Source organism: Stegodyphus dumicola, chromosome 7, assembly GCF_044657685.1.
Source record: "Stegodyphus dumicola isolate Sdum_Otavi_A_Nest chromosome 7, ASM4465768v1".
Taxonomy (NCBI): Eukaryota; Metazoa; Arthropoda; class Arachnida; order Araneae; family Eresidae; genus Stegodyphus; species Stegodyphus dumicola.
Window position 1 is genome coordinate 112,236,773 of NC_140774.1, and position 20,591 is coordinate 112,257,363.

The 20,591-nt window shown below is 33.9% G+C and overlaps 1 protein-coding gene across 1 annotated transcript; it reads left to right on the plus strand.

The window, feature by feature from the left end:
- The first annotated feature begins 2,619 nt into the window (after positions 1-2,619).
- Positions 2,620-7,574, plus strand: LOC118198066 (uncharacterized). The gene is made up of 2 exons (XM_035369654.2): positions 2,620-2,804; positions 6,927-7,574. Exon 2 carries the CDS (start codon positions 6,955-6,957, stop codon positions 7,462-7,464), a length of 510 nt encoding a protein of 169 aa, XP_035225545.1. The 5' UTR covers positions 2,620-2,804; positions 6,927-6,954; the 3' UTR covers positions 7,465-7,574.
- Positions 7,575-20,591: the final 13,017 nt, after the last annotated feature.

Here is a 20,591-nt window from a genome sequence, read left to right on the forward strand (position 1 = left end):
AAAAATGTAAATTTAATAATAAAAATAATCTCACGCAGTAATATTATAAACCTAACATTTTAACTCAGTTAAAATATAACTTAAATTTCCTCCACTATGAATCTATATATAATAATTTTAAACAATAACCATACAAACATTCGATATTAAATCATTTAAAAATAGCTACACCCTTTTCTAGTAAGCGGTGTAACCAATAATACGTCATAAAAAGGCGTATCCTAGCCTGAGTCAAGTAAATAAAGTCTACACTTTGTGCAGCACCTTGGTTTTAGCACTATGAAACTTGGGAGTGGATCCTACTTATGATTCTTATTTAGAAATTGTTTTTGTTTCTCTTAGATCATTATAGCAACGTAATCATTTTTATTATTATTTAGAAATCTAGTCGTTGTTATTATAAGTCTTTATTTCTTGTTAACTGTTGATCAATTCTGGAAAAAATACCAACCTTATGATGAGAAATATAGAACATACTAATAAACTTCATTTGTGCAGATTATTTTCCGTCTAATTGCTTGGTTAATTTTTTGGGTACAAAATGAAAACAGCAACTTTATAGTACACCAAACAGTGGCATTATTACATTTTAAAAAACTAAAAATAGTAGATCTTAATAGTTATAAAAATAAGAAACACACTCAAATACATATATGTCAACATGATTGTAAATATATATTGCTATCAGAGAGAATATCTACTGAGAAATTGAAACAGCTAGTTCTGGTTGTCGTTCTATGGGCATTCAAAAAATATTCTAGACAGATACAATGCAATAAGAATGTTTGTTACGATATGTACGTTTAAGAATAAGTTACATAAGGCATCGACAATGTTTTTTTAGCTGCGGGTCAAAGTAGTTCTTTAAGATGACTTTACTTTCCGGGTCAGTAGCATTTTCATTTTAAAACAGTCTTTTTTGATGAATAATAAAATACATTTTGTTCATAAAATAATTACAACACGCATTCAACTTTAAACATGAATAAAATTATATTATTATTATAAAAGCAAGCATAACTGAACGAAATTTATTTTTTCCGTTCGATATGGATGACTCCTCTGATGATGAACTTGCAGTTAAGATTGGTTTATAGTTAATCGTCGGGTGCTACTTTGGTAGACGGTTGCACGGATTTTTGGCGATTTACATTGGCGCAATTGTTGGCGCGGTTTTTACAGTTGTCAGCCATCTTGAAAAATGCTGTTTTTACGTATTTCACACATAGTAAAGTATTCGAAACTTTAAAAAAATAAATATCGTTAAAAATAATGGATTAATTTTTTGTTGAAAACGTTGTTTTCATTAAGATGGCTGACAAATGTAAATAAATACATTTACTAAGAGTATAAAATGCTAAAGTAAGGTTAAATTATTACTTTCATATAATAGAATAAAAACATTGCGCCAACATTTAATTGGAATAAAATATTACTTAAATTGAATATTGAATTGAAAACATCATACCATCAATTTTAAACATCAAAGTTTAAAAGAATTAAAATTTTTCAATTTCTAAACACCTGAAAAGCAAATGTACAAAAACATTTCAATATGAATGAAATCGTTTTATTCTTTCCAAGCAACAAACAATTCGTAAATAATAATCTTGTTGCCAAATCAGGAAACAAAATTTTTTGACACTTCAGGTTAATACGTATGACGTCATGATTTAAATTTAATGTAATATAACAACTTTTTCTTAGTATCAATAAAAGAACTAACGTGGCAATAACATAGCGTGTCAGTTATACTAATATGAACCTAAAACGTTGCCAGCAGCACGTATTTATTTAAAATGCTGGCATTAACAAAACAGCTTCGACATAAAATGACGTCACATGCAATGGCGAGCTTTCTATAGCGTCAGAATAATGATAATATGTTTAATATAAACAATGATATTTTTATTTCATATTTTGTAAAACTTACAAATTTTTGAGAAACAAACTCTACAATTTGAAAATGCAACACTTTTCGAAGTAAAGTATTTTTATCTCTATCGCGCGAAACTGTTGCCACTCGGAAAAATGAGTGCGAAAATGAATTTTTTCAGAGTTTATAATTAATATCTCGGTTGAGTACGAAGTTAAGTCGTACGAAGGTGAGAGTATTCGAAGTGGTTTCCCCGGATTTTTGGAATCCGAAGTAACATATTAAATGTTTGGCAATGCTACTTTTATTTTATATTGTGTAAAACGTACAGTTTCGTTTTATTAACAAACTCTATTATTTGAAAGCGTGGAGTAGCAACACTTCTCGAAATAAAGCAGATTTATATCTCCAACTCGGGATACAGTTGCCACTCGGAAACATGAGTGCTAAAATTAGTTGTTATATTTAATATACCGGTTGATTACAGTCGCACGAAGATGAGAATGGTCCAAATGTGGCTCTCCAAGATTTTTTGGAATCCGGGGGTACCTCTCTCGAAACTCAACTCCCCGCCGTTCGCTAGGAAATGATGCCACAAACAAACAAAGAGACAGACGCGCACAGCTTTCAATAGATTTCTTTTCACTTGGGGGCGTGGGATAGAAACTTTACTTTTATAACTTATCTTTTTTGCTTTACGTGCCTTCATTAATAATGCACCTGAAATAATTTTAAAACAGATTCATCTGCGATGTAAAAATAGTCAAAATTTCTGTCGCCTTGTTTAAATTTCATCAAAATTTTTCAAATCTATTTATTAATTTATGTGATATAAATCGTTTGATTCGTCATTAACTAGGTAGTAATAGATAAATTATCCTGTTTCATCACTTTGGATAAATCAACACTTCGGAAATAAATTTGTAAGGTAGGTTTTTCAGATGTATTATTAATAAAGTTCCTCTACATATTTCTCCTAATTCTAAATACTTGTTTTGTTTTGATATTTTATGAAAGAAGAAACTAAAAGCGCTATTAAAGAATATGCTAGTAACTATTTAATAAATACAAATATTTTAATACTTTTAAAAGTCTTAAATAAACTGGGAAAATCATTTTCAATCATAATTATTAATCAATAATTTCTGTTTAATACAAAATATGGATCTCTTCTGTTTTGGGGACCGAATTCCGAAATGTTTATTATTCATGTATATATGAAGGTATACGTTCGTGTATGCATGTATATGTGTATTTGCTTAGGTATTTTTGTGTATAAGCATATGCATATATACATGAACGCATACATACATCATACGGGTATACATGCTACATATATTTCGGAATCCGATCCTGATAACAGGAGAGTACCTGAAACATTTCTGTGATTATTTTGGAGCATTTGCAACTTATTTCAATGAATATTGATTATACGCTTACATAAAATACTTTCTGCTTTCTTTCAGTATCATTAGGTATTTGTATGATTATTTCCGCTATTCTGGCATCTTAGTCATTTAATCAATAGCATTAACAAGTTATTGCTTAAATGATTATCAAACACCACCTGCACAGATTGCAAGCAAACACCTATAATCCAGTAATGATTAACAAATGCAAATATCGGAGGCGTGGAATCAAAAATTTGATGGTCAAATATCTAGCTTGATAAATGACAAAAATCTGATGTAGATGCCACATGACTTCCTTGCACCTCATTTAAACTTATTTTCCCGATTTATTCTAATTTAATTAAACTATATCCCCCGCAGTAAGTTGAAAATGAGACAAAAAATTTCAAATTTTGTAATTAAAGTTCCCGGTCAATTTTTATCATCAACAGAGTCAAACTTCTTACATTTTTATTTTTTTCATTACAAGTATAGAATATTCCAAAAAATACATAAAGGAATCCAGAGACGGCAATAAAATTTAGATTTCGTTATTTGCAGAAACTGAATTTTTTTGAAGAAATGAAAACTTTGACATTGCCGAAACATGAATATTTTATTCATTTAAAACACTTCTGTAACTGAAAGTATATCAATCACTACGGCCAACGTAGTGATTATTACAAAAATAAAGGCCAGGGTAAGACTTCTGTTCCGGGTAAGACATATATACAACCGATTGCAATAAAAATGGCAGGTGCACAGCTATAAATTATAGCAGTCCCACGCAACAACATTTCAACGTCCTGCGGCTAATCGTTTTTGAGTTATGCGAAATATATACATACATACGTACAAGTACATGAGATGTCGTGGAAAAAACTGTCTTTTTAATCCGTTAATTAATTCCATTTAACAATCCGTTTTGGAAAAATGAGTTCTTTATTCTGTCTACACATACAGACGTCAAGCAACAAAATTGTCCAAACGAATTCGGGAATGGACAAAAAAGTTAATTTGATTCGAAATATGGTGCCTAAAGATTTTCTGGATTGCAATAATTCTTTTACTTAGTACAAAGACGTAAAAATTAAATTATGCTAATTTTTTTTCCTAATAAGCTCATACTCTGTTAATGCTTCTGAAAAATGAAACACTGTACAAAAATAATACATATATTAGTTACAGAGTAAAACTTGGTATTTGTCTTCTTTAGCGGCCTTAGTGAGAAAGTTTATTCGTAATTGCGTTCTGTAGATAGAGGGATTTTTTCACTGTAAAACACTTATTATGTTACGTTACTTACGTTTTTCATTCTTGCATCAATGGAAGGAAGCTATACATTATATATGCTGCAGGTTTACATATGTTGTTATTTTAAATAAATTGCTTGCTTAGTTTTATTAAATAAGATAATTATTTTATATTTTAAGTATGATTGGTTAAATTATGTTATTATTTTTAATAAATTGCTTACTATATTATATTAAATACTGCAATATATGCAAATTTCTATTAAATTCTTTCTCTCTATATCTATGTTAAACATCTTGTATAGATATTGAACAAAATGCTGGTTAATTTTTTACCATCATCTAGGATCAAGGAAGGTTCATTTAAGAGGCAGTCAGGCATAAAGCCTGTACCTTTATACCATCAAAGAAAATTATATATACATGAAAAGAGGGGTTCTGCAAGCGGGTTAAATTTAGCCTAATTTAAAATGGAAAATTGTTTACAGTAGTCAACTTCTTTTTCGTGTTGTTTACAAAATTTAGCAATAAATCGCATTTTCTTAAGCCCTAACTGTGCCAGCGCCGTTTTCTGTAGCCAAGGCTGCTACGTAATACAAGTACCGAATCCAAAACAAGAACTGCACGGCAAAGCAATATGTTGCCAAAGTAGGCAACTCAGAAATTTTACGAAAATATATTTTATCTGGCAATCCACTAAAGGGTACGCAAACTCAGGCCTTACAGTATCTATCTTCTCAGTGATGCCTATCTCCCTTAATAATTTCTTCTCACTGAGATTTATTTGATCGGGAAAATCATAAAAAGTTTCACTCTTTTCAAATTAACTTACTCTCAAGTTTCACGATTTTCGGTGATGGTCATGTCAGTCAGTCAGTCACACTAAGCCTCGAATATTGCGAAGTTCGCAACGCCACCAGCTTTGTAAAATATTACACTAAAGGCGCTTCACATAAAAATACATCAAATCAAATTCTCAGAAGTTAAATATAATAAACTTAAAAAAAAGAGGGGTCATTTTCTCCTATGTTTCAAAAGTCAAACCTGAGTCATAAGGGATTGGAATAAGATATTAGTCATAACACAGAAAAAAGAATACACATACAAACAAAAATTTTAAAAAGAGACAAACAATATAAAATATATAAAATTACAGGAGCGCATGTGTAGAGGTAGTATTGGGAAATTTAAATCACTTAAGGGGTGTGTATCATAAGGTTGTAATTCTGTATATTCTTGTAGTATTTTGTAATCAAAAAAGTTGAAATTTGTGAGATGGTTACAAGTTGCAGCTTTCTTGTAAAAATTTCTGTTGATTTTATCGAGAAACCTATCAGTTATTTCAATAACAAGGTCCTTCTGTAATCTTTGATTGCTCACGTAAAAGTGAAGGAGTTCTTAGCTTTCTACAGGTTTCTCTATCAGCCGCGATTTATCGTGTGAATAACACGATTTGTTCCGGCTCTCTCAGTTGGTATATCTGCAGGCTCATGACAATAGAGATTCTATAAATGTACACTAATTAATAATTTGGTTAAGGGAGGATACGGGAGGGACCCTCGTCACGTGAGCATCTGCTAGCCGTCTGATTGGTTCATAAAGCACATAGCATACGGAACAACAACAACAACAAAAATAAATAAAATAAAAAATAAATAAATAAAGTGATACATATGAAGGCATGACAAAACAATCAAGTGTTGGAATATTGCTATGGAAACATATCTATTAATTCAGAAATTTTAACACATTTTAATCCAAAATGTAAGGAAAATTAAAAAAATGTTTTTGATAATATTTTTATCATCTATTTCTATTACTTTAAGTAGCATTCTGCTAAAATAACAACAATAATAGTTTTATTTGTACTATTTTTTAAAATCGGGTGTCGAACGTAGTCAGATACATTATAGAGTTTGACATGCTGTACTAGCATTAAAGTAATTACAACCAACACTTGTGGCGATGAAACTAAAAGTAGCAGTAAAATTTAAATTGAAACTTAACCTAGTAGTTAAAGACTCCATAATTTAATTTAACTCGGAACTCACCTGCGTAACAATCAAATGTCGGGGTCAATATTGAAAATTGGAGAATTATAATCTTATCAAAACTGTTGAAACCTTCTTATACGGCCTCGAGAGGCAGAAACACTTGCTGTCTTACATTTCAAAATTATGAACTTAAATATTCTCTGACAGATTTGCATTTCTGATGGGGAACTTCTAGTAAAGGCTGAAGTTATAAATAGCTGGGTAGTTAAAATAACAATAAGCCTACAATCTTTTAAGATATTAATTGCAATTACTATTTAAGTTATAAGATATTAATTAAAGCGCGATTAAGCAAAATATAACTTGCGCAATGTGTGTCAAACTTGTAACTTGAGACATATTTTTTTTTCAGATTTTTGAATATTTGTGGAAATTATCAAATGGGTAAATTAACTCGAAAGAAAAACCGCAAAAGCCGTCGTACACCATATGAAAGGGTTCGCGATATTCCACTCACGAGAACAGAAATTGTTCTACATCGAATGTTCACTCAGAATGCTGACAACATAAATTCAGTTCAAAACTCTGAAATGTCTAACGCAATGCTGAAGGACCTCACCCGAAGACCAGACAGAATCATCACAAGGCAGATGTTAGCATCTTTGAATATTAAGACGCCTTCTGCAATGGACAGTTATTCGGAAGGTGAGGAGGATAAAGAAGATGCCAGTGGGCTGTCTAATGCTAAAAGGAAGAAGGTGGTTAATTCTTCTGGTCCTCGTAAGTCTGAGAATGACTACGGGAAACGACTGCAAAGGAAAGAACGACAGAAGTACAAAGATAGACCGAAAACAGCATGTGTTGATCATGTAGAGGATGCTTCGATAACAGGTTGGATGAATAAGGCTGTGCGTTCTTTTTCTTCTTTCATAGCAGGTTTTATGCCTTAGAAATAATTTTTTCCATTAGTTTAGCTCTTTATTAATTAATTAGATATTATACTTGATAATAAATGGAAATAAGTGCACCAGATTCCAATTAGACTCAATAAATATCACATTATTTCAGACTAGTTATTTAATTAATTAAAGCGAAACACTCGTAGCGAGACATCTAACTTTTAATTTAATTATGCAGAAACTTTCGCTCGAGGCTGTTTATAAATTGTTATATATTTAATTAAAACTAAGTAACAGGTTACTTCTCACACAAGAGAATTTTCATGAATGATTTTTCGAACGAAATTAATTCACACTTATATAATTTAACAGAAAAAGGTCAAACCCATAATGTTAAAGTTTTAAAACTGGTTTGCATGGTTTCGACGATACTTTCATCATAATAAATATAAGAAAAAGGGGAAATAAGTATGTAGGTTTTTTTTTAAATTTCTCAATAGTTATTTTAAATTTTGAAACCCTTTCCTTTCTTCTTTCCCACCTACAAGTCCCTGCCAAAAAAAAATTTTCAGTACCGTGCTTTATGTCACTGAGGTAGAAGCAGTATTTATGGGAAGTTTTTGTCACCTCTAGATGTAGAGCTCAGAAGTTCTCACTAGAGCGTGTTCTGCCTTCTGGCCACGTCGATGTTTTAAATCAACCTTACTGCGTTCGGCCCTTTATCTTATCTGCCCGTTAGTATTCGCCGGTGAAGTTTAATTAAGGGCCGACTCTGTGCGTTATTTCTGTACAGCTTCGGCTAAATTTTGGTTAGTTACAATTCATAAAATATCTTGTTTTCTACCTTAAGTTAAAGCCGAAGTGGAAGATTTAAGATTTCCTGTGAACCCTAGTGGGTCCTACTGTAATTATTCTCAAGTTAAAATAATAAAATATAAATAAATATTTTAACCCTTCTTTGGACTTTGTTTTGAATCTTTAAGAAGAACAGCGAATAGTCGCTTTATGGATTTCTAGTTCTAGTTGCCAAGGGCACTTAATTTAATTAGAGTCTTATATGTAATTAGACCTTTGCTCACATGTTCTTTGAAAATCCATTTTCCTATGATAATATGTTTTTCGAGGAATTCTAATTTTTTGTAACAATCAATTGCATGCCACTTTTATTCTGATTTTCATGAGATACTAGCACATTCATATGTTAGGTTAACTAATATTATACCAAATCGCGCTAGAAAGGGACAGATTCAAAGACTTCAAAGACTGTCTGAGGAGGACACCATTTGTTGAACATGTTTTAAAGGAAATTGGTTCGTATTTGCTTTATAATTAAGAAACCAATGAATATCATGGGGGCCAGTATTTGCTAAAAACAAAACTAACGATCAGAAATCATATTTACGCGAAACCTCCTGGGACAGAACATCCATGATACCAAATTCTACAATTTTTCTTACAGTAGCTTTTCAAATAAAGTAATTTCAGGATAATGAAATAAAATTTGGGCAGCTTCAAAATACTTATATGTATTTCAGCTTTAAAGACGAAAAGCGGGAAATTTCTCACTCTTTCCTGATCTTTAAGTTCTTTAAAAAGTGTTTTCAAGGTACGGTATTTTTATTTCCTCTTTTTTGAAAAGATTAAATTTTGTTTTAATGAAACTGAAGTGCATGCTGTATTTATAAGTGAAATATTTATGTTAAAAATTACTGTACATGACGAACATGATTATAAAGCCATTTCTTTTCCCTCACCTATTTCTTCAGGTAAGCAGTTTCACTTAGAGTGGCTTCATGTCTGTATTGCGTAACACCTGGATACTTTAAGCATTAAGCAGGGCAAACTAAATCAGTCTACAGTCTATGCATATTAAATTTTTTTATAAGCTTTCACTCATGGTGATTAACTATGGTCGGAAATTTTTCATCCATTTTTAACCAATTCCTGATAAGCTATTTATTAGGTTCAAATTTTGTACTCACATGATTAATCGAAGACATTGTAATGTGGTAAATTGTAATGTTCATATAGCTGGAAAACATAACTAAACATAAATCACTCCTTACGTTTGGGTCTAGTGCACAAATGAAATGAAGTAGCGAACACAGTATTTGGAAGTTTTGCTGAATCTTCCTTGCGAACATTTACAAGTCAATATTAAAAGAATAAAGTAAATTTTAACATGTAAGTAATAAATAGTTTCCATTTGACGATAGCATTCATTTACTCCATACTTTTATTTTAATTGTTACTATTATATTTTCGAAGACTATCTAGTATTTTATTCGTACAAAATTGAAAGACATTTATTGATTTCTGTAACTCATAAAGGAAGAGAAGACATTGTATTATTAGTAATTATTTTTGAAGTTTAACGTCATTAAAGTTATCTCGAAATGAATGAATTAGACATAACAAAAACAAATATAACAGCAATGGCAATAACTAATGATGAATGTAACAGTACTAAATAAATTGTGAGGCACATAATTTTCCTTCAGTTAGGAACTTACAATCTCAAGTGTTGAAAAATCAAATTTTTGCTTTAAAGTAGCATATGTTATCAGGTTAAATGTTCCGTCTTACTTTCTTCGGGAACATGCAAGGACCTGACTCGGAACAGAGAGCTTACTAAAGCTATGTTCAATAACTGTGGGAAGTAGACAGGATACACAAGAAGGGTATACAAAACCCTTTATTTTTCTCTATTTACAATAACTTCTGTATTTCGGAATACAAAGACCCACTACTTGTGGTCTAAACGTAAAAATATAAAAATAAAACTAAACTCTAATTTAACTTTAAAATAATAAACGTGGAAGATTGTCCTTATATTAACAGGAAGCCGTATGTAGTACAGAGAACTGTGAACACTACAATACGTTTAAACTTATCAAGAGGATTAAACCTCTGGCCTGGAAGGCAACCAGCAACTGAGTAAAACTTCTAAGGTAAGCGGCCTGCTTCGACTAACTGCTTCCTCTCTCTCGCTTGGCAAAAAGCCACAACTTAAGTACTTGGCGTTCGCCAGACAAATTTTGCATAAATACATTAACGCTTATAATTCTGGCCGGAAGTAGAAAATAAGAAGTGATAGTAAAGATTTAAAATAAAATAAACGTTAGTAAAACTTAAGATCCTTACATACTTCCCGCCAGAGTTAATTAGTTTGAAACTGAGGTCTAAAACGACCTTGTTGAAAACTTTTAGCTCTAGAATCTAACGCGAGGCCAATCTTTTACAAACATTTTTCGCTAGAAACTAGAAATTTAAAAGAAAGAAATTTGTTTTTACAATAGCAGCTCCCAGGACACGCAATTTTTTCATCTGTACTGCATCTAAACAGGAGCTTTTATTCAAATCTGGTTCCTTCCAGAGATCTGGAAGGAAAACTAGTGTAATGAAATGTTACACAATGAAATGGCAAGTAACATGTATAATTATATTTCTCTTAACATTCTTATTTCATTCATGACTATTTTAATTATCTCTCCCCGTGCTCTCTGACATGTGTTGTAAAAGAACACCAAACACGACTGTGTTTCTGTGTACGTGTTCAACACTTCCTCCTACAATCAAAACACTAACGTGTTAAAATTCAACATACCAAGACCTCGTAACACACCCTAATTTCAACTCTAAACCCTGAGGTACTATTCTGAAAGTGGCTAACTCTGAAGTGTAGCGTCAGAGAGCCTAACTACATCATTCAACCTTTAACACATATTCACCATGATTTAGTCTTTTTACAGTCACACGAATAAAAAACAATTTTTAACATTACTTTCACTTTTACCATATCACGGTATTTCTTAACATTTAAAATAACAGTTCACATTGTATATAAGGACATATTAACATGCCGTTAATTTTACACATTTGAAAACATACATTAGTAGTACATTGTTAACTTCTATTCTTTTCAAAGCAAGTGCCAATTCTTTCTACATTGAAATACTACATTTCAAAAAGTCTTTCAGACTAAAACTTCTTTCTTGCCAGAATGTTTTAAATAAAATTTATACAATAACTTGTACAATATTTAAGTATTTACACATCGCTATTATACATCAACTTTAATTTTACACGCGAGTAATTGAAAAACATAATACGAAAATCGGTCACAACTCATTTCTCGCCCTTTTGGCGATAAAGGTAGACCTCGCATGAGGTAAAACTTCTTGAAATCTGCCACTTGCAGTAAGAATGAAAGATTAACTTAAGTTTGCAAAGTAACATAAAATTTTACTTATCTTTGTAATATTCGGACTTCCTTTTCTGGGCCCAGTCTTTAAAGGTACTGCAGTTAGTAGTTTGATTTATCCTCCTTCTTGTACGGGCTCGCCCTTCAGTGCTTTCCTCTGGAAGCTTCCTTTTTTCACCAGTTCGGCCACCCTTGAATACCTTCCTTTTCTCCTCTGCTTGTGGTCTTGGCCGTTTGATGGCAGCTGGTCTTGGCGGAACCGGGAAACTTCTGTCGTGTTCCTGCTTGGACCTCGTTGTTGGCCGTTCAAATTTTCCTTGTAACTTTTCCTCCGCCGCTGATGGCCCTTCCGCAGTTCGGCTAAATTTACTGGGAAGAGTCCTGTCCGATGAGTCGATCTTCCGTTTTAGAGCCGGGTTATAGTTGCCGTCATTTCTCCCGGTCCTTTCCACATACGTCGTCCTTCTCCCTTCTTCATTCTGGGGGTGTTCGTGAACTCTCTTTTCTGGAAGGTGGAACGGCTTCTTTTTCTTGTTACCTTTAATTTTTCCGCGGGGAAATTTTCTTTTCACTTGCTCCTGCCTCTTATTGGCTTGCCCTTGTACTTGTCGTTTTTCCACCTCTGGAGCTTGTTCCCGCGGTGTCTGCCGTGCCGGACCCTGCAAAAGATCTGAAAAGATTTGCATTTTATTACGATCGAAGTAGGGCTTGATTTGATCAATGTTTGCGGAACAGGTTTCACCATTTCTGGCTTTTAACACTACTACAGCGTGAGTTATTTTTTCTGTAACATATGGCCCTTCAAATCGTGGAAAAAATTTGGCAGTTTTATCTTCTGGTGCTGAAGAAAGTGAATGCTTAATTTTTAAAACTTCATCCCCTACTTTATAAGTTACTCCCCGTCGTTTCAAATCATAATAGAGCTTCTGTTTTCTTTGTGCTACTTCAGTGTTCTTTTTTGCTTCTTTAATTAATTTTTCTATATCACCCATTTTAAACTCTGGGGCTCTTTGTTGAACATAAAATAATTTATCTAACGGCGTTATAATCTTTCTGCCTAAAAATAACTCAGCAGGAGTTTTGCCCGTTGTATCATGTTTTGCGGTCCTAAGGGCGAAAGCAAATTCATTGACATAGTTATCCCAGCTTTTATGAAAAATTTTAACATAACTACGGATAATTTTCACGATATTTCTATTGACCCGTTCCGCTATATTTGATTGCGGCCGATACGGGACCATTTATAAATGACGTATGCCCAGTTTTTGGCACATGTCTTCAAATATATTACTTACAAATTGAGGACCATTATCCGATATAACTTTTAGGGGCGCCCCGTATTTTAAAATATATTTATTTAAAATAGAATCAGTAACTAATTTCGCGGAGGCTCGTTTTAAGGGAACAATTTCGGTCCACTTACTAAAATGATCAACCATAACAAGGAGATAGCGACTTTTATTTAACTGACTTTTTGAGAAAGGGCCCAATAAGTCGATGCCAATTATTTCATTTGGAAATTCGGATTTAATACTATTTAAAAACCCGGCCGGGCGGAAATTAATATAATTAACTGCTTGACATGTTGGGCAGGACTGGACATACGCCCTTGTTAACTTTTGCAGTTCAGGAAAATAGACTGCCTCGCGTACGCGTTGGATAGTTTTTCGAATACCAGCATGAGAAGCTAAAAAGCTGTCATGGAGCTCCTGCAGGATATTTAATCTAAGACTAGCTGGGATAACAGGTCGAAATTCGTTGTTGGAATTCGTAGTTTTGTATAGAATAATAGACCATCTATTAGTTCGTAATGGGCCGCCCTATTTCTTATCGCCACAATATCTTGGTGGCTAAAATTTTCAGGATTCTTTAAATAATCATAAATATTTTTAAATTCAGGATCCTTACCCAGTTCGGTTATTACAGTTTCTCGGGAATTTATTGTACATGCTGTGAGCATTGCCACCTTTACGGTATTACCTTCTTCATCTATTTTAATTCTGGATAGGGCATCTGCTACGATATTTTCCTTTCCGGGGGTATGTTTGATTACCAGATTATATTCTTGTAGCTTGAGTGCCCATCTTATTAACCTTGGGGATAAGTTTTTCCCTGAGTACAATCTAGTTACCGCCGCATGATCAGAGTACACTGTTATTGGCGCCTTTCCAAAATAGACTCGGAACTTTTGCACTGCTAAAAGAACTGCAAGTGCCTCTCTCTCGGTCGCGGAATAGTTTCTTTGTGTTTGATTTAAAGTTCGGCTAAAAAATGCCACGGGCTGTTGATTTTGCGAAAGTACCGCTCCTACCGCATAATCCGAAGCATCCGCTGAAATTTCTAAATTTTCATCCTTTTCAGGAAATTTCAACACAGGGGCTTGCGGTAATGCTTGTTTTAATTTTTCGAAAGCACTATTGGCTTCGGCCGTCCACGAGAATCTTGCCTTTTTCCTTTTTAATTTTAACAATGGCTCAGCGATAGCTGCAAAATCTTTTATAAAGGACCTATAATATGAACAAAGTCCTAGAAAAGAAGAGAGCTTCTTTGCCGTGTTTGGAGTCGGATACTTTTGTACAGCGATTATTTTTGATTCGTCTGTCTCTATTCCTTTCTGAGATATTTTGTAACCTAAATATTTTAATTCAGGGGCTGCAAATTTGCACTTTTCGACATTAATTTTTAGACCGGCCTCATTTAATAAAGAAAACTCCTGTCTTAAATCCTGTACATGTTGGTCGAGATTATCTCTAGTAATAATGATATCGTCTAAATAGATAAATGTGGACTTTCCAAGAACAGGTCTTAACACGATGTCCATACATCGCTGAAATGTTGCCGGCGCCCCTGAAAGGCCAAACGGCATACGAAAAATGCATAAGTGCCAGACTTGGTTATAAAAGCAGTCTTAGGCACGTCCTCGGGCCTAAACCCTATTTGAAAATAACCAGTCGTTAAGTCTAAAGTCGTCATATATTTGGTGGATGTTATGTTCCTTAGAATTTCTTCAATAATAGGTAACGGATATACCGGATATTTAGTTATGGAGTTTAATTTACGGTAGTCAATTGCGAATCTCCCTCTTTTTGGATGTGTCAAAGGATAGTCATTATTTTTCTTACATAAAACCACCGGGCTAGCATAACTACTTGAGATGGGCGTTATGATCTTTTTACGTAGCATATCGGTGATATGCCATTCTATAATTTTTCCTTATTCTTATCATACCGGTATGCTTTGTGGCGAACTGGCATTGAATCTCCGGTGTCAATACTATGGTTAGTAACATGAGTAAATCCTGGAATATCACTAAATAACAAAGCAAATTCACTTACCACTTGTCGGATGCTTCGTTGCTCGTCATTAGGCAGGTGGTCAAGATTTAACATCGGCGGTTCAGCCTTTTCTCCACGAACTGGTTTCATTGTCAGCTTAAGGGACGCTTCATTAAAATCCAGCGTTGCTTGTGCCTCTGAAAGAAAATCTATTTCTAAAATAATATGTGCTTGCAGATTCTTTACTATGAAAAACATCACCTTTACTTGTTCGTCCTTGATAGGGACATACAGCGGTAATTTACCTATACACTTACATTTTTCTCCTTGCGCCGCTAACACTGTCGTATTATCCGAATTATATATGCGGTATTTCCGAAAATACTTCCTAAAAAAATCTTCTGCCACACAGGAACAGTGCGCGCCTGTATCCAGGAGTGCGGTGGCTGGGATATTATTCACCAACACTTCAATCTTCGGAAGAGTCAAATTTTTCACCATTACTGTATTTAACTTGAAGGAAGAGGGGTTTTCGTGGCCTTCGGATTTCCGCACCCTCTCGTCAGCAGAAATCCGTTTTAGTTTAAATTATTTTTCATTTCCGTGCTTTCCTTATTTTTCCACTGGCCTTGAGACTTTTTTCCTGGGTTGCTATTGAACTGTCGACGTTCGCCGGCTGTTTTTGAATGCTCGGGTTTCCTTGCCCACTGATTCGCTTTGCTTCCGTTGCCGTGTGCTTGAGTTTGCTGTAGTCTTGGCGCACCAAATTGGTTTCGCTGTTGATATTGGCGTCTTCTTTCAACGTCCGCCGTTCTTCTACTTTCAAACTGGATTGCTAGCTCAAATAACTTTTCCAGTGTAGTCGGATTTCTTAATTCAATAATGTCTTGCACTTGGGGCAGTAACCTCGGCAAAATCACATGAATTATCTCAGGATCCGGACGGTTTCCATACAAGAGTTTGAAGACGTGAATTTTTCTTAAAATAAAGCTTGAGAGATTTTCGATTCTTTGCTGATATATACTGAAAAGTTCCGTTTCTAATTTCGCACGATCCCTTACAACAGGGAAGGCTTTTAGTAGGGCAGTCTTGAAATTTTCGTAAGTATAGGTGGGACTTCCTGCTTGACCCAAGAGACTTCTGCCTATACATTTGAACCAATTAAGCGCTTGGCCCCTCAAAGCGCTGGTAGCTAAGGTAACTTTTTGAAATTCGTGCACGGGGTAGAGCATGAAGTGGTCATCCAATTTTTCCAAAAAACTGGTTACCGGTGAGTTTCCGTTAAATTTTGCTTCTGGTTTCATTGAAGCGCGCATGGTCTGGACGATGTAACCAAATCTTTCCAGGGCGGCAGCTAGCATTTCTGGATTCTGAGCCGCTTCTGCAGGCAGCACAGATTCTTCTTGAAACTCGGCCATGGTTATTCTTCTTCGTTGGGCGCCACTATCAGGTTAAATGTTCCGTCTTACTTTCTTCGGGAACATGCAAGGACCTGACTCGGAACAGAGAGCTTACTAAAGCTATGTTCAATAACTATGGGAAGTAGACAGGATACACAAGAAGGGTATACAAAACCCTTTATTTTTCTCTATTTACAATAACTTCCGTACTTCGGAATACAAAGACCCACTACTTGTGGTCTAAACGTAAAAATATAAAAATAAAACTAAACTCTAATTTAACTTTAAAATAATAAACGTGGAAGATTGTCCTTATATTAACAGGAAGCCGTATGTAGTACAGAGAACTGTGAACACTACAATGCGTTTAAACTTATCAAGAGGATTAAACCTCTGGCCTGGAAGGCAACCAGCAACTGAGTAAAACTTCTAAGGTAAGCGGCCTGCTTCGACTAACTGCTTCCTCTCTCTCGCTTGGCAAAAAGCCACAACTTAAGTACTTGGCGTTCGCCAGACAAACTTTGCATAAATACGTTAACGCTTATAATTCTGGCCGGAAGTAGAAAACAAGAAGTGATAGTAAAGATTTAAAATAAAATAAACGTTAGTAAAACTTAAGATCCTTACAATGTAATGTTTAATAAGGATATTATCATTTGATTGAGTTAAGAAATAATTCCTTTCCCGCTACTTCAAATTTATGCGGTGTATACGGTTGTTTTGCTTTTTCAAAGAAAGGTATGATGCGTAAGCGAAGTGTGCAGAAGTTGAAAACTAAAGATCGTTTTTGAGAAAGTAATAATAGTGGTAGCTCTTTTACAAGTAAGCTAACTATAATATCTAGTATTTGTGTTCGTCATAAAACGATGTAGAATATTGTACAGGAGCTAGGTATGTTTCCTTTCTATAATAAAAATATCCAGTTCTTCAAAGAAGATAATTATCCGCTCTGGCTAGAGATTAATAGAGGTATGGTCCAGATGACAGCTAAATGTTTTCAGTTTTCTGCCTTAAAGTTATTCTGATATGAAGAAATGTTTTTGTGGTGAATTTTAATAAACAAAAACTTATAATGCAGTATTCAACTGTTCTTCAAAATAAACATTTTTGGAATTAAGTAAAGCAATTAAATTACGATGAATCTATAGGTGTTATGCTATCGAACCTCTGTAGAAATGAATACCATGACGCCATTCAAAGATATTTAGCTTATAATTGGAAAATTAATGTAATTGCTCATTATATACGTTTCATATGAGCCATACGTTAACATTTAGGTACATTTCTCTTTATGTGTTACAACCTAATTACAACCGAATTTCGATAGGATAACACTATTCAAAATTGTCTACCTGTATTGTCGTACACAGCTAAGCACACATATATAGCTACATAAACATTCATTTTTATATAACTCCCTCAGTCCTACATTAATATATAATTAAATTCAAAGTAAGCATACAAAGAATGACTTATCCTAACCTTCGAAATAAATTCCTTAATATATATTTAAATATTAATACTTAATTTTCCATAATCATTACTATATGAGAAGAGGAGGTAAAGATTTCATACATGAGCAAGACTTGGTGTTTTGGTAATCGAAATTCATTTACTTCAAAACGTCATGTAACAGTCCTAAACTGTATCTGTTTTTGACACCGAAGACACGAACATTACACACGGTAGTCTCACACTTTCATACAGATAGACAGAATCGTAGCTCCGATGAAACTACATTTTCCAGTGCTCAATCCCTAAAGAATTTCATCTGAAACATCCTCAAAATACTGACTGAATATTTAAAAGACTTATCATTAAAACTAAAGCTTTAATCAACCAAATCAACAATATCATGAACGAACTAGCAAGCGAATATACAGACGTGTGCTAAGTGACAAGAACAAACATTAACTCGTCATTACTAATAATATAGCTGACCCTGATACAAGAGTTCTTAAATGAAATATGACTTCAGGACTAAATTGTATGTATTACTATATAATAAGGACAAATTTTATCTATGTACCAAGTAATAATGTGGCCAATCACGTAATATTGTACCTAGGCTTCTGGTTGAATGTTCAATGCAGATGCTCGCAGCTACCTTTGAGTGAATGTGGTTACCTGGGGACTGCCTTTTCGATTTCTAGCTCTCTGTTTACGTAGGCAGTAACTTCGCCCAGATCCTTGCATTTCATAACAGTTGAACTCCATTATATTCTACGCCGCCATCTAATTATCACTCCCAAACAGTCTCAGTATAATAATCCTTAAAAACAAAAAAAATTGCCCAAATTAAATCAGGGAATTTTATCTCTCAGTATTTTCTGAAGTTTCTGTAAAACTGGAACACTTCTTACATGTAGGTAATAAACCTTTTTTCCTCAGTCATATCTTAAACTTTTATAAAATCGAAACACTGCATCAGTGTAAAGCAGAAATCTTTATCGCTCAGTGATTTTTTTAAAGTCTATAAATTGGAACATTTCATCAGTTTAGGGTTTAGGATAGGATTTTTTGCTCAGTCATTTCTTATTGCTTCTTCACATCTTTGTATTTTTTCTCTCCGCCAAAAAAAAAAGTTTTCGAAAAAGTCTTTCCTAACTCTTGCCCTAGTTATTAATTAATCACCTTCTGATGCAACCATGCCTCACATGAACTCAATTAGTAAATGATGGTCCCCCAGAATCTTTTCCCAACCAATTCTAACTACATAGCAATTAAAATTAGCCGTCCCACATATTTTTCTACATAGCCTCAGGAAAAGGCAAGTAGGGTTTTCTTTTCTCATCTAGTTTACAAAAAGAGATATCCTATTATTCTCACACTCCGACAAAATGTCTTTCCAGAATTATCTCCTGTACAGAAGTAAATTTTAATCCCTCACTAAACACTATCAGCCTGTAAGAATTCTTGTCACAAGCGCACATTCTTTGCCTAAAAGGAGTCGAACACATTGTCTCTCTCTGCCACATGCACAGAAACAAACGAATCTTTTATTCCCAAAGTAATTGTTTAACATTTACTCGCACCTGTATTTTACAGACCAACCTCTATTTTCTCGACATTTCCTATCACGGAATTAACAACATTTAGAAATAAGTCTGAAGCTAGAATCTTTACATAACAGTTCAGTAATCAGTCTCCATTTATTCGGAAAGGTGTTTCCAACAGTCCCAACGAGCCCTCCCGATTTCTTGTAGGCTCTTTCTCTCATCGCACAATGAATCCTGTGGCTTATGAATAATATAATCCAACAAACTTTACCACCGTTCTCCGGTATTTCCTGAATGCCACATATGCCGGTTTGTGGACTAGACATGAAGGATCTGCGGGTTAGTTATCACGCTGACTGGACCTAAATCCACTGGTTATCTTTTATTACGAGATATCTGTAGTCTCCGGGAGAGCTGCCGTTTCCAGGACTCTACAAGAGGTTGAGCCAGTCCTTCATTCACGGTGTGAACTGGACAATACCAACCCTTGGACGCCACTTTAAGTACCTTCTTTGTATCCTTATCTGATCTGAATGGGATTGTACAATTTATGAGTTCTTTAACTATTTTTCATTGTTGAAAATTCAAATAAAATATTTTATGTTTCTCTGACATGCTGAAAGGAATATATTACTTTTTGAGTTCCACTCTGCATCAAAATAGAAGAAAACATGCTAATGTAAAATTTCACTGTAAATATTATGTGTCTTTTAAGCGTACTATCGCTTCTTTTATTTTGGTAAAGCATTTTACGAATGCTCTACATGAGGTTGTGTCTGAGCCTGGCGTTAAGAATTTATTAAGATTCGAGTACCTTTTTTGTTGAAGACAATCTCACTTAGAAATTACTATAGTCGACACTACTGTGTGATCGATTTGTTTTATCTGCGATATTCGCCGCATATAAAAAATAATTTTGTTATTATCTCTATTTGTCTCCTTTTTATCTGGTTAGAACTTTTATTCATTTCTCCTCAAGTTTTCCCTCTACCTGTGGATCAGTTATTTAAAGAGATCTTTGCGAATCTGTAGCACATAACAATATTTTCTACGATGCTCTTCTTTCAGTATAGAATTCTTTGTAACATTGATATACATTAATATACATGCATTTAATGCATTTAGTAATGTATGAATATGTTGGCAAGATACTGTAAAATAGTTTCCAATTGAAAAGAAAATAATACGAGTAGTTACAGCCCCAGTTATATACATAATTCACATTTTTGGGCTCACCATCCATCTAATAATTTCCGTAGTTTGAGAAAGACTGTACAATTCCATCAAGTTTAAAAAATAC